The sequence below is a fragment of the Harmonia axyridis genome, chromosome 2, assembly GCF_914767665.1.
Source record: "Harmonia axyridis chromosome 2, icHarAxyr1.1, whole genome shotgun sequence".
In the NCBI taxonomy this organism is placed as follows: Eukaryota; Metazoa; Arthropoda; class Insecta; order Coleoptera; family Coccinellidae; genus Harmonia; species Harmonia axyridis.
Window position 1 is genome coordinate 64,228,064 of NC_059502.1, and position 13,798 is coordinate 64,241,861.

Genomic DNA, 13,798 nt, shown 5'->3' on the forward strand with positions numbered 1-13,798 from the left:
TTTTTCCTTCGGCACGCTGGCAACTTTTTAGTCTTTGTGATTAAACTATTTAATCTCCTGAAAATATATTGATGTAATCAAGCTCCTAAGAATCTAAGGACTGGTCTTGAAATTTTTAGTTGCCGCATCTAAATAATCGCCTGTGGAAGGGGTTCTTATAAGAACTAATATGTTATATTTTTATGATCAAAAGTTGCTTGACAAAAAGTCTAAAACTAACGGACAGAGGCAAACATCTGGTACACCATCAAAATCCCGTCGCAACACAGATCAAAATTTCAAGAGGTGGATGGAAGCAAAACGAGTACGATTCTGTCGATCCACCTTGTGCGCCAATATCTTGATCTCGTTTCACAGTGCAGTAAATTTAAAACCCAATGCTGTCATGCAAATACCAAATACGTTGCTGATTAGTCAACATGAACACTTTAGAATGGGAAAATACTTCATTTAAATGAAAGTTATCCGTTAATTATTAAAATTAACAATCGACTTGTATTATTGAGTAATAAGTTTTCAAGACTGCTCATTTCGATAAGTATCTTAGGTAGTGGTAACCTTTTTTCAAAAAAATTAAAAGAATTAAGATTATAGCAATTCGAATACTAAAGTTACTAAGAAAGTTCTTTGTGACAAGAATTCACCTCTGAAGTTGTTGGTTCTAATTTTTATGATAAGAAAGATTGTATGAATCACAATTGTAGCAATACAACACAATCAGACTTTCATGTTTATTCTCAATATTAGCTTTTTCTAAATCAACATCCATAACATGTTGATTTATTGAGATGAATACATCTTTAAAATTTAACATCATATTTTTCATAATTTGAGTTAAAAATGACGGAGCAATCTCTTCAGAGAATAACCGTTTTGATATTCCTTTATGCTTCCGATGATATTCGCAAGGCCAGTTAAATGGAGCTATACAAACATGATCAATTTAAAGAAAATAAAACTAGAATTAGAAAAAAAATGTTCACTTTATTAATGAACAAATTGAAAAATAATAAATAGAAAACCAACTGTATTTACAGATTACAGTCCAAATATATGTCTCAAAAATCCGACACTAATCACAACACCTGCAAACTTTTCAATTTGTTCCATAAATCTCAGTATCAATTCACAAAAGAATTTTGTTCTTCTTTACTCTGAACCAGTTGATCTCTTTACTTTTCGCTGTCTGGGAGTTTGCACTTGCTGTTTAGGAGATTTTGGTTGTTTAGGTGATTTCTGCTGCTTTGGCGATTTTTGTTGTTTTTCTTTATCTGCAACAGAAGGAGAGCCATGTGAATAATTCTAGGATCATATTTTCATGAATAACATATATTTGGAGTGTTGTTACTTCTTGAATCAGGTTCCTTAATTTCCAAATACAAATATGAAGTACTTCATTGGAATTTTTGACTTTGAATATAACTAAAATGCACATCTGTACACTTGAACATTTTGGAATAATTTTATAAAAGGCAATTTCTTTTATGTAAATGTATACTTAATTTCAATTGGACCATGCAACTATTGACTCATTACCTTGGTGGTAGTGTCATTGAATATTTTTCAAGGTTACAAAGAAAAATGAATAAATAAAATCAAAATATGAAAAGCGAGGACAGAAATCGATATTTCGCAGAAAAAACAATTCAGACGTCACTGCTGCTCACAGTGGTCACTTCTGGAACATCTTTATGGTTGCTTCCTCTACTTTTAAAAATATTGAATGGATTTGGTCCGTACTTGATGGAAATTCATTACAAATAAAATAAAAACAATGTTATTCCCACAAAACTATTTCAATGTCTGCGACAATTGTTTCGCCAAATTATGACTTCATCAGGTTTGTTTTTATTTATATCGAGTGATACAAACAAATACAGATTTTTTTAAAATCACAGTATAGAAAATCCATTCAAAATTTAACAAATACACCAATTATTTCTGCTTTATTTTCTACCTAAGAAAACCCCTAGTCATTAAGGGAAGAATTTGTCAATAGAAAAGTAATAAAAATAAAATTGAACAGCAAAATGTGCTTGGAGAGTCCGATATGTAGGTATTTGATACCTACATGCCAAGAAAACTTATCAAGTACCTACATATCGAACCTTCCAAGCACATATTTTATTTTTATGACTTTTTTATTGACAAATTCTTCACTTGAAGAGTAAAGGATTTATCAGGTAGGAAATTAAGTTCGACTAATCATTTCGAAGTGTTTTTCTTAATTTACAAAATGTTCGATCTACTGTAAAATTTGCATAATATCACTTGTCTTTTCAGTTTTTCTACCGTTAATACCATTCCGAGTACATCAAAAGAAATATAAGTCAGTTATGTTCAGTACTTACTCAAATTAACTAAGGTTTGCTGTGGCAACCAGTCATAATCAACATTATTTGGATTGCTCGTTCCTGTTTCTACAGGTGCAGATTTTCGGCTTGTGCGTTTTTTACCGACTGATAACAAAGTTTGTTGACCTATAACTAATAGTAAGATAACACCTGCAGCCAGGAAGACATAAAGGAAGAAAGTTTCACCATCCAATCCTACAAAGAAAAAAGGTTATGAAATAAATAAAATAACTGCATTTAAGGCATTTGCTTTGAAAAAGTGCTGAGTATAATAGCAAATTTATTATAATTAGACCAATATAACCTCTAAAAAATGTTATACTCAACTCTAATAAACGATTTTTTATGTATATCTTTCATGTTTTAGTTGCATATTTTGCACTTTTTAATAAACATATTTATCTGAAGGCTACTGATGAAAGTATTTATTACCTTCTTCCAATTCAATGATTTGAACAGTTTCATTGAAGATTGCTTCTTGGAAAGAATTGCCAGCACCATCTCTATAAGCCAAATTTATATTCAATCCAAAAGGTCTTCCAGCAAAAGTTTCAGCAGGAATGAAACTATACGCAAAAGTTGCTTCTTGTAACGAAGCTATCTCCTTGTTATATCCAATTGCTGAGAAATTCTGAATGTAGAAGTTGAAGTCCATTGGATAGCGGAATGAAGCTCTCAAGCTTTCTATAACGAAATCCTGCTCTCCCTTGTTACGGAATCCAACAAGAAATTCAACAGGAACACCAGCTGGTAGTTCTAATGAAAGATGGTATTCAGATAAAATTCTCTCTCATATATTTAATACTTAATTGGGGATAACTAACATATTCTAAAATAAGTTCTTATAAGATATTTACCTAGTTGTGATCCTGGAACACTGTTTGGTTTTACAAAGAGTAAACTGGTTTCTGCATCAGGGGATGCAGTTGTTGGCTCTTCTTCGTCCTCTTCATCTGTTCCAGCTACTTCTTCAATATCGACTTCTCCTTCAACATCTGCTTCATCTTCAGTCAAGTCCTCCTCAGCATAGGTCATAATTTTATTTCCTGAAAGGAGCACATTATAAATGCTATCAAATTAAGAATGAATTACACCATTTTTTGTGATTTTTCCATTCTTACCATTATCAAATGTGAAAATAACCGCTGGTAAGACAACCAAGCCAAAGAGGAATAAAAATTTCATATTAAACATTTTTAATCACTACAACTGTATCCCAACTGTTCTACAAAATAATTTAAATATCTGCAATATACATGAAACAAGCACAAGTTATCGACGAAATATGAAATCTTGAAACGTCTCCGTCGTTCTTTCACCTACTTCAACTTATCCCACCGGGAAAGTTGGAGATACGTGGAAGTTATTTGTACACATGGCATATCTACTCGGTAACGACAGCTAAAACATAGAGTAATAAAACTAATGACTGATACAGTTTAATCACAGAGTAGATATAAAAGAGGGATTTTGTCAAATTATTTATGCAACGTTCCCAAGAACTATAGTTTATCCAAGAGTTAATGACATCCCGGGCGGCGGTGGTAAATTGAAATTAAGTTGGTAATGGCTTATTCAGTATTATTTTGATTTGCAGATTCAAGTTGACATTGAAAATGTCATTGACAAACACTAGCGCAACTGGAGGGGGAGGCATATTGTATCAATTTCATTACATATTATAATTAACACAAATGAGTAAACTCAGAAACACACATCGATTAGTTAATTTGATTATCGCTTGAGTCTTGAGCTATCGCTGGAATTGATCAACATAGTTCGCGCCTCATAACCAGGGAACGAGAGACAGCGTATCACAGCGCGTTTTTAGAGATTCAGCAGATATTTCCGCTAGAATTAATCGCGTTTTCCTAGTTTACAAGTAAACTAATATTTACCTATTCAAGGTATTCAATGATGAATGGGGTTTAACATTTAAGATTTCTCTCGATACTGGCCTACTTTGAGGTTAATAATTCCTGAATGGACTATTAGGTAACTAAGAACTCTACCAGAAATTTGTATGGTGTTTATGCAGTCTCTTGTAATTTCTTAGTGGAGGAAACTGGAAAGTTGACGTCGAAACAACCACTAGGCCGTAGCTCCGCCCAACTCCGCGATTGGTTAGGTCGCAATTAGGTTAGCATCGTAATTTTAGCAATCGCGTAGCACCGCACAACTATGCGATTTCTAGAATTGCGATTCGACTGCAGCCGTCTATAACTGCAGTCTCCTTCGATCGTCTTGTTTCACGACTATATCTAACCAATCGCAATTTTTATATCGCATAGTTGGGGGAGGAGCTACGCTTTTTCTAGAATTGCGATTCTAACCTAATTGCGACCTAACCAATCGCAATTCTAGCAATCTCGTAGCGTAGCTCCGCCCAACTATGCGATTTCTAGAATTGCGATTGATTAAAGACGTCGATCGAAGGAAACTGACCGAGGAAACTTTGGTTATAGACCACCTTAGTCGAATCGCAATTCTAGAAATCGCATAGTTGGGCGGAGCTTCGAAATTGCTATCTAACCAATCGCAATTCTAGCAATCGCGCAGCTCCGCCTAACTATGCGATTCTAACCTAATTGAGATTGGATAGATAAAGTCGTCGTCGCGGAGATTGTCCGAAGAAACCATAGCTTAAGATAGAGATATTAGAGAGTTGAAGTAACGACAATACAATACATTAACGTGAGAAATATAATGTTGTAGAATTGAGGCACAGTTCGAGTGTGTTCATAGATCACAAAAACTTTTTAGTGACCTATGAGCATACTCGTGTTAATGGAAGAATTTTGGGTGCGCCAATCGGATTGCAGGATCGATTTCTTCGACCAATCGCAGTGATATCTTCTTCTCAAGGTGGCGTGTCCATTTAATGAAAGTTGGACACAACCTCAGCAAATCTCTTACCGTTAGCGCATCCAGGGCTTTGGGGAACTGCAAAGTGTACTTTGGAAGGTTGTAGGGGTCTGGGAATGAAAATGAAGAATTGGGACTTTTGATCAGCATACTGAATACTACATTTCTACAAAGTTTCAGCGAATTTAGCATAGAGCCATTTTCCATTAGAATTATGCGGGGTTCTTTGGCAGTGGACTGAAAGGTAAGCCTAAAATTATGCTACAATTAGTTTTTTCATATATGTATATTCGATTTGCATTTGGTACTGGCAGTTTAGGGCGAATCTAGTAGTACCCATGATACACCGTTAAACCGAAGCGGTAAAAATTTCGTAATAGGGTAATACATTTTCCTGAATACAGCCTAAAACCACGTGAGTTAATTTATTCTGAACAGTTTTTTATGGTTTGTTCTGCTAGCTTAAAGGCAAAGCTAGCAGAACCCAGGATTTTTTTTAAATAATGTAAATGCAGAAATTTGACTGTGGGCTCGAAAGTGAGCCTAAAATAATGAGCCTTAAATTCGATTGTCCCTAAAAAATCGATTAGCTTGGTTGGTTCTGCCAACTCGACGTTAAGCTATCAGAAACCACAACTGAAGAAGAAAGAATATTTCTATAGGGTGATAAATTATCCTAAAATTATGTCGGGAAATAAAAAAAATTTTACTAGCTTTTCTGGGGTAGCTAAATAGTGTAGTTATTCTAGTAAAGATGGATCGTTGAGTACTTCGATGGCCTTCAAGTGGATACGCAACCTTCTTGAGAGCCTCCCTGACTCTAGCTTGAGCTAATTGAACACTCGACGGTCCTCAGAGCTGAGTGTGTTCTGAGCTCTACTCCTCGCTCTATGCTTCTCCTTGATATCTTCAGGAATCGAGTTCTTCTGTATAGGTAAAGGAGAAACTCGCGTCTAAGCGTCCAATGACGTTTCAATATTCTACGTTAACGACTCGACGGCTGAGTCCAGTTCCTTGGAGTCCGATATAAGATTAATCGGATTCGTATTTGTGGTCACTTGGTTTTTGAAAACCAGCCAATTTTCCATGACTTTGTTTTCGGTGGAGATCGTCATCGAATTCGTCCCCTAGATTGATCAAAACTAAAATATACAAATACTGAGCCTGATAAACGCGTGCTAAAGAAAATTGTATTTTTGTTCGGTGTTGAGATTGCACTCATTTGTTCCGATGTATAGTGTCAACAATCGAACCGTTTCATGGAAACGGTACGATATTTGATTATACAAGGAATACTTTTTCTCTCAAAGCTAAAGAAGACTAATGAAGCATCCACTAAAAATCCAGTAAAATTTTGAAAGCTCGCAGGCAGTCATGTCAACGCCCCTAAATGTCAAGAAGGTCTATGAATGCCATTAGCCAATGGCTTTCAAGGCTTTCAAGATAAATATCAACTGAAAAATGAAATTTTTTAGTAAAAAAAATTTTCTTTAAAAAATATTTTACACTAGTGAAGTTTAGTGATAAAAAAAATGAATACAGTATTTACAGAAAAAAAATAATTAATATAACCTTTTCAAAAAAACTCAAATTCTTCAGTGTGATCCTTGACGAGTCTAAACCTTAGTGTGATCGTGATCCTTTGTTAACCAAATGTAGTTGTCGAAGGAAAACCTAAAAAAGAGAACAATTTAGAAATTTACAGGCTAGTTAACCGTTCTGTCAGTCAGCTGTCAAATTTCAGTTAGTTGGTGGCTAGCACCAAAGAAGGGTATAGAAGAATGGAGACCGTGTGGAGGTTACCGAGCCTCGAACAACTAGTATTCTGTGAGGCACATCTAGGACTAGTCTTACATCCTTCAAGGTGAGAAAATCTTCTCAAACTTCCAGAGATTCATTAGATGAAGTTCTACGAGGACTGGACTTCTGCTGGAGCTACATCGATGACATGCTGATGGTATCATTTTTGAGAGATTCCGAAATTGCTCCAACTCAGCTAAGTGCATTTTTGGACAAGATGTGAAATTCCTAGGCTACTTTGATTCTGCTGAAAGTACAAAACCACTCTCAGGAAATCTTGGAGTGCAGTCAATCGCCAAAGATCTCCGAAGATTTTTGGGTATGATTGGCTTCTATCGTCGTTTCATACCCAAAGCATCAACGCGCTGAAACTCTGAAAAGGGAAAACAAAAATCCAGTGGATCTCCTGCTACAGACTTTGCAGGAGGGAAGAACAGATAGGAAGCTTTTACTTCAGATATGTGATCAGAAGACCGAATCAATTAGCGAAGCACCAGTAGGGAATTTATTTCCCTAATATCAAACCCCAAAATTATAGATAGGATCAAGAAGAATGTTAAAATGTGTTCAGAAGACTGAATTATATGAAACTGAAAGTATTACCGCTCTATATTCAAATCATCCTCTTCTACCGCTTCTAAAACATCAAGTCTCTGAAGAAATTTCAAAGCGTTGAGAGCAGCATATTCTTGTGATATTTCTGAATTCGCTCCAATGCCCAAACAAATCTAAAACAAATATTAACTATCAATTAATTACATGACAAAATTTGAGATCACCTACATGTGAAGGATCGATATCTAAACTTAATAGAGTATAAAATCCTGATTTTTCTTTCGGGACAGTGTAAAATTTTATATTTAAATTGAGTGCTTTCCCTGACTCCACTAGCTTTTCCTTGGGCGACCAAGTACTTTCGATATTTTTGTTGGATTTTCTTTTTTTTTTGTTGGATTTATCATTTCCTGTATCATCAAATTCATTCGAGTTGCCTCCTGATACCTGAAAATATACTCCGCCATTAGGGGCCCCAAAAAATCAACAAGATAGTTATGAATGATGTTTCACATTCAGGCTTGTCTGCTGAAAGCTTCAAGTAGATATGAAAAGATTCCTTTCCGAAATAATCAGTCTTATGCCAAATCTCATCTAAATTGATTATTACAACGCGAAATACTCCAAATGCGCAGCGCTATATATAGGTATATAGAAATTGCTCTGCAGACAATATATTTGTCCTCATTTTGATTGAGATATAAAAAAGTAAAAATAAATTAAATAAAAATAAATAAAACAGGTTTTTTAGGCTACAATGGTTCTATTTTTATTTATTAAATCAATTCTGTCCAAATCTTCACTTTTTGCTTTGTCTATATTAATTATTTAGAAAAAATAAAGGAAGATAGTAAATTTTGTTGATAATTTTTTTTAGTTATATATTTATATTCATTTTACAGATACAGTCCTATGTTTTTTAAAAAACCTTTACTCTTTATATAAAAAGTACTTACCCCGTCATCTGAGCCAAAATAATTTCCAATATTGCCTAAAACTTCAGCAACAGAATTAACCAAGTTATTTTTTCTTTTCTTCAACTTGGAGGTATGAGTCTCTGTATTGTCATCATATAAACCAACCGATAAATCTAATTCAGGTAATTTTTGGAGCATCTTCTCAGAAAGTATTCTTTTTGTCTCCTTCTTTGATTTTCCTCTGGCTGTAACTTTTTCAGAACCTAAGACGCATTCCATTTCAAAAATAGGTTTATGAGGGGGTCCTAATTTCTTCAGTTCATTGAATTCCAAATTAAGTCTATTTATCATGGCATATTCATACAGAATGCTAATTGGAGATTTTAATTTTCCTTTGACTTCCTCACATTCAACCTCATAACCTAAAAACCGTAAGAAGGATTTATACTGAATGATTTATAACTGAATGATGATGATAGACAGTTATTACCTTTAGTAGTACACACACTGTTTTTGTCCAGACCTTTTTCCTCCAAATATTTCAGAGCTTTCGAAGCTGCTTCATGTTTTGCGGATTGAATGCTGTGTGCCTTACCATAAAAACTCTTGCCTTCTACATACACCTCAACATTGAATGGACTTTTAGGAGGTTCATCCAAATTAGCAGAAACTTTCCAAAATGTTGTATTAGTGAATTGAAAACCATCTTTCATTAGTTCCAAGTTAATTATTCTTTTTGATAACTGCAAAAAAGATTCATATTCAATAGCGTATTCGACTGGTTGCACCAGTTTGAATTAATTCGAGCTGATTATGTCATTTAGCTCTACAAAAATTCGAATTTATTCGCACTGGTGCTGCCAGTCAAATACGCTATAAAATTATATTGGTTGACAGTTATATAAAAATCATTTATATCTTGAAATCATTTAACAGATGAAAATAATGTCATTGAATAATAAACTCTGAATTGACAAGTACACATTAATTGGTATTTCCCTTGATGGGAAAATAGCTCAAGAAATAAAAATGGAATGAGAAAAATAATTATTATCAAGAATGTAGGTATGGGTTTAAGTTGTATGGTTTAAACTAAATACAGTGTAGAATGATGTTATTTATCATTCATATTGTTCACAACGGAAATAATATTCCACTAAAGTTGTGTAAGAATTTTTACAAGAATTTAACTTAAACTTTCCTCAACGATGTTGTCATTTCAGAAACTAAAAGTTGCAGTTGGTAACTTTTAGTTTCTGAAACTTGAAATTAAATTTTACATCTGAACCGAAAAATCATTGTTGGATATAATCAATTCAAAGATTACCTTAACATCAACCATATAATATTGTATTAGATAGCCAAGTTTCAAGCCTATATTATTCAGACGAACGGTAGGAGGAAGATTTTCATCGAGTGACCCATGATTTTTCATTTTCATGTTTGGTTTCTGATAACTTGTATTCTCTAAAGCTTGCTTTGAGGCCATTTCTTTAGCTTCTTTTTTAGATTTGCCTATACCATAGTATATTTCGTCCCCAAGAAGGAGGGATATATTGAAAATCTTGTCAGGGGTAGCCTAAAAAAGTACTAAGTTATAATTTTCGAAAGCATAAAATAAACTACAAACCTTTTCATCCTCCACTTTGTATGAAAAATCTATTTTGTTATATTGAACTAATAAATTCACTTCTGATCTGTAATTTCTATTGGCATTTAGATCTTTTGTTCCTGTACTTTCAGCTGAAATAAATAATTCTTCACCTTGCGCTTGGATTTTCGACAGATAATCTGTAAATACGTCTTCAGTCGGCTGTGGTATACAATGAGATTCTCTAAACAAATGTTCTATATTGAAGTCGTTTTCTGCATTTGAACTCAGAAGAATTTGTGAAAAAATTAATATTATTAATGGGATACAAGACATTTTGTAAAAAAAAATTAATACTTGTCTTGATGTGATGTTAGCATAACAAACAGAATGAAAATAGAATGGGGGAATCACAGAATATGTACTCTAGGGGGGGAATCCTAGAAATGCATAGAAATTATATGTTAGTGTTCTGTGGCGAAGATGTTTGAGCATACAAGACACAATACCGATAATAATGATATTAGGTCTATGAGAAAGTCCAAAAGAGATTTCTTCGATATTTACACTTGAAAAAATATAATGAATATCTATTTAGAATATCGTATCAAACCATTCTGAAAGATTTCAATATGTTTTCACTAGATAATAGACGAAAGTTTAAGGCTGTGATATTTATATAAAATGTTTTAAATAATATGAGCTACCCAGATTGTGATTTTGTCAAATTTATTAATTTCAGAGTTCCCAAATTGAATTTCAGAATTATAAACAAGGATGTGTGTAATGAAATGATAACAAAATTTGATGTGGATATTTTTAATACTGATATGATTTGAGAACTTTATTTTTCTAGGCTAGGATATTTTTCTGTTCTGCATTTGTGATTACCTATGATGGTGTTTGTGTAGAATTGAAATAAATAAATAAATTAAATAAAAAATAAAAATAATAACAATAAAGTCTTGAAAATAAAATATCACCAGGTTTTCCATTCTGCTAAAAATTTTCCGAACGAGCTACATATCCCGAACACAGTACATGTACCCCTAGCAGTTGATCGGAACATCGATACCACAGATTAGTCTGTGTCGATACTACTCTATTCTGTGATATCTAAAAAACATGAAAACAAAAACAAATCTTTAATCATAATAGATAACACAGTCTTTGATTTAAAATTCATATAATATTTCTATGAATTTAATTTTTTGATCAATTTTTCATATAAAAAGATAAAAGTTCATTAGAGCAAATACTGTAGAATGGAAGAAAATGAAATATTTAATATTGCTTCATATAGCAATGACAATTACGAGAAGTTAATTGAAAAAGAACTTGTTATTCCTTACAAGGATTCAATTGAAGAATTAGCTCATATATTAATAACTAAGTTTGAATTACCAAAATATTCTGAAAAAACACTAATTGAAAATTTATTACTGTTTATTAACACAAAAGAGGAAGAATTTTATGGTAATTACACGGATAAGAATATTGCAATGTCAAAAATAGATACTCAATTCCTAGAAGCTTTGAGTAAACAATGGGAGAAATTATTTCGGTATGAAACAGCTGAAAATGCAGATAAAAAATGTGCTTCAGATGAAGAATTATTTGCTTCTGCATACCATAAGTTAGTTCATTCTCCTGCACTCGAAACTATTCTTTCAGTGGAACATTTGTATGCTAAAGCTGTTTGTAGGAGAACCGATCAGAAGGATATTTTCATTCAGGATTTATCAGAAAAACAGTCGGAGGAAATGAACAAAGCAGTAGATAATTTAGAATATGGAATGACAGAGTTTGATATCAATGAATTAGTTGCTAAACATTATGAAGATCATTCATTACTCAAAGTCAGATATGCAAGTGAATTGGATACTTTGAAAGAAGCCCAAAGGCGGGAATATAGAGAATGGATTATGAAAATGTTAGAGTACAATCAAGAAAATAATTTTCTTCTGAGTCCTGCTTCTTCTATAAAAACTCCAACTTCTCCTCTTTTATCCTGTTCTGAGGAAAATATATTTTTAGATGTGTTACATAAAACTAAAGAAAGTGAACCATTTTTAGAAGAGAGTTTTACTATTCATTTGGGATCCCAATTAAAACAAATGTATAATGTAAGGATTCTCACTGGTAGCATAGAAGATTTATGCATTATAAATGTGAATGAATTATCAGAACCTACACCACAATTACTTCAAACTGCACTTGACCTCTATTCAAATGATTTATCAGGATTAGTATTGATGACAGATAATAAAATTGGTTCTAGAGTAACCCGGAATTTTCAAGAAAATTGTTTGAAATCAACTGAGTTTCACTTTTCACACATTGATGCTCAATTAGAAGAAATATCAAAATTAGCAAAATCAATTTCTAATGACTCTCGAAGCTCCAATTCAAATCTACTCAAATGTGGTGATTTTTTTTTGACTAAACATTCTAACTTGGCACAAGTTCATGTTATATTTCATTTGGTAGCCGAAGATAGTTTGAGGGGGAGTGAAATCAATAGCAGACATCCTGTAATTTTAGGATTAAGGAATGTATTGAAGACTGCTTGTTCAAATGATATCACATCTTTAACAATACCCTTATTATTGCAATATGAAATTACTGAGGAGATGACCACTATGTGGTGCGAAAAAAGAGCTGAACTGGTTTTTAAATGCATGAAAGGCTTCATGATTGAAATGACTTCATGGGGTGGATCTGATTTGAAAAATCTTCAGTTTATGCTTCCAACAGGTATTTCTAGCCAAGTATTTCATTCTTTAGCGGATATGTTACCTAGAATATTCAAAATATCTAATCCAAAAATTCTCACATGAAAATGTGTATAAAATATTTATTGATGATGTATTACTCTTGGAATAACATAACAATGTTTATTGAAGTAAAATAAAATATATAATTAAAAAAAAACATTCATATTATTAAAAGTTATTTGTGCGCCATTTAGATCTTTTTTTGTTCTCTACCCTACTCATTCATGGAAACCCAAAGAGGTCGTCAATATTCATTCAACAATATTTGCAATATGGTTTCGCTGGTGCTGCCATCTTGCGTTAATATTTAACGAAATGGTTCCTGCAATACATGTTGGTGTATTGTGAATTGCAGGATTTTGAATCTAGAATATCAATAGCGAAGGCGAAAAGATAATGGAATATTGGAATTCTAGGCGAAAGAATAATAACAGGTGAAAGACCAGCAATCTTTGGGCGTTCTTCCACGAAGTTGATGTAAATTATGCTACTTGTAATTTATGCGAGTTGAAATTATCTTTCAAAACCACCTCTTCAAATTTGAGGAAACATTTGAAAAGTCGATATCCTTCTGTTACGTTCCTAAATAAAGCTGAAACAAGGAAAAAGAGTTGAAAATGTAAGAAAAATGGATGTTTTCATTGATTTTGTTTTGCTTTGAATGATAAGAGTGACCAATTTGAGTTGCAAAGATAAACGAACTAAGGTTTGGGTGATTCTTACAAATATTAATAACAAGCAACCTAAACAGTGATCACGTCACGCTTTAATTTCACTGATATCATAAAGTAACGTTCACGTTTCACAACGTGATCTAGAAATAACGGTATAGCTCATCTCTACTTATGATAACCATAGCTGCTTTCCAGCCAAAGTCAGGAGCTCCTCGGTACAGCTCCGAAGCGTACCGAAGCGCACTTGTAGTGTTCCAGTAAACAG

The 13,798-nt window shown here is 33.1% G+C and overlaps 3 protein-coding genes across 4 annotated transcripts; 1 reads left to right on the top strand and 2 right to left on the bottom strand.

The window, feature by feature from the left end:
• Positions 1–964: 964 nt before the first annotated feature.
• LOC123673835 (translocon-associated protein subunit alpha) lies at positions 965–3,752 on the bottom strand. The gene is made up of 5 exons (XM_045608541.1): positions 3,476–3,752; positions 3,212–3,400; positions 2,787–3,110; positions 2,352–2,549; positions 965–1,271 (listed from the first exon to the last, which is right to left on the bottom strand). Exons 1-5 carry the CDS (start codon positions 3,546–3,548, stop codon positions 1,150–1,152), a joined length of 906 nt encoding a protein of 301 aa, XP_045464497.1. The 5' UTR covers positions 3,549–3,752; the 3' UTR covers positions 965–1,149.
• Positions 3,753–6,797: 3,045 nt separating this feature from the next.
• Positions 6,798–10,496, bottom strand: LOC123673834 (maternal effect protein staufen-like). Of its 2 annotated transcripts, none has more exons than XM_045608539.1 (7): positions 10,122–10,495; positions 9,819–10,070; positions 8,982–9,234; positions 8,531–8,913; positions 7,803–8,021; positions 7,623–7,747; positions 6,798–6,893 (listed from the first exon to the last, which is right to left on the bottom strand). In XM_045608539.1, exons 1-7 carry the CDS (start codon positions 10,416–10,418, stop codon positions 6,836–6,838), a joined length of 1,587 nt encoding a protein of 528 aa, XP_045464495.1. In that variant the 5' UTR covers positions 10,419–10,495; the 3' UTR covers positions 6,798–6,835. The 2 variants fall into 2 exon arrangements, with proteins under 2 accessions (XP_045464495.1, XP_045464496.1); XM_045608540.1 differs by lacking the exon at positions 6,798–6,893 and adding an exon at positions 7,362–7,392 and having other exon boundaries at positions 10,122–10,496.
• Positions 10,497–11,192: 696 nt separating this feature from the next.
• LOC123673836 (protein C12orf4) lies at positions 11,193–13,040 on the top strand. The gene has a single exon (XM_045608542.1). The coding sequence runs from the start codon at positions 11,348–11,350 to the stop codon at positions 12,920–12,922; it is 1,575 nt and encodes a 524-aa protein (XP_045464498.1). The 5' UTR covers positions 11,193–11,347; the 3' UTR covers positions 12,923–13,040.
• The last annotated feature ends 758 nt before the right edge of the window (positions 13,041–13,798 follow it).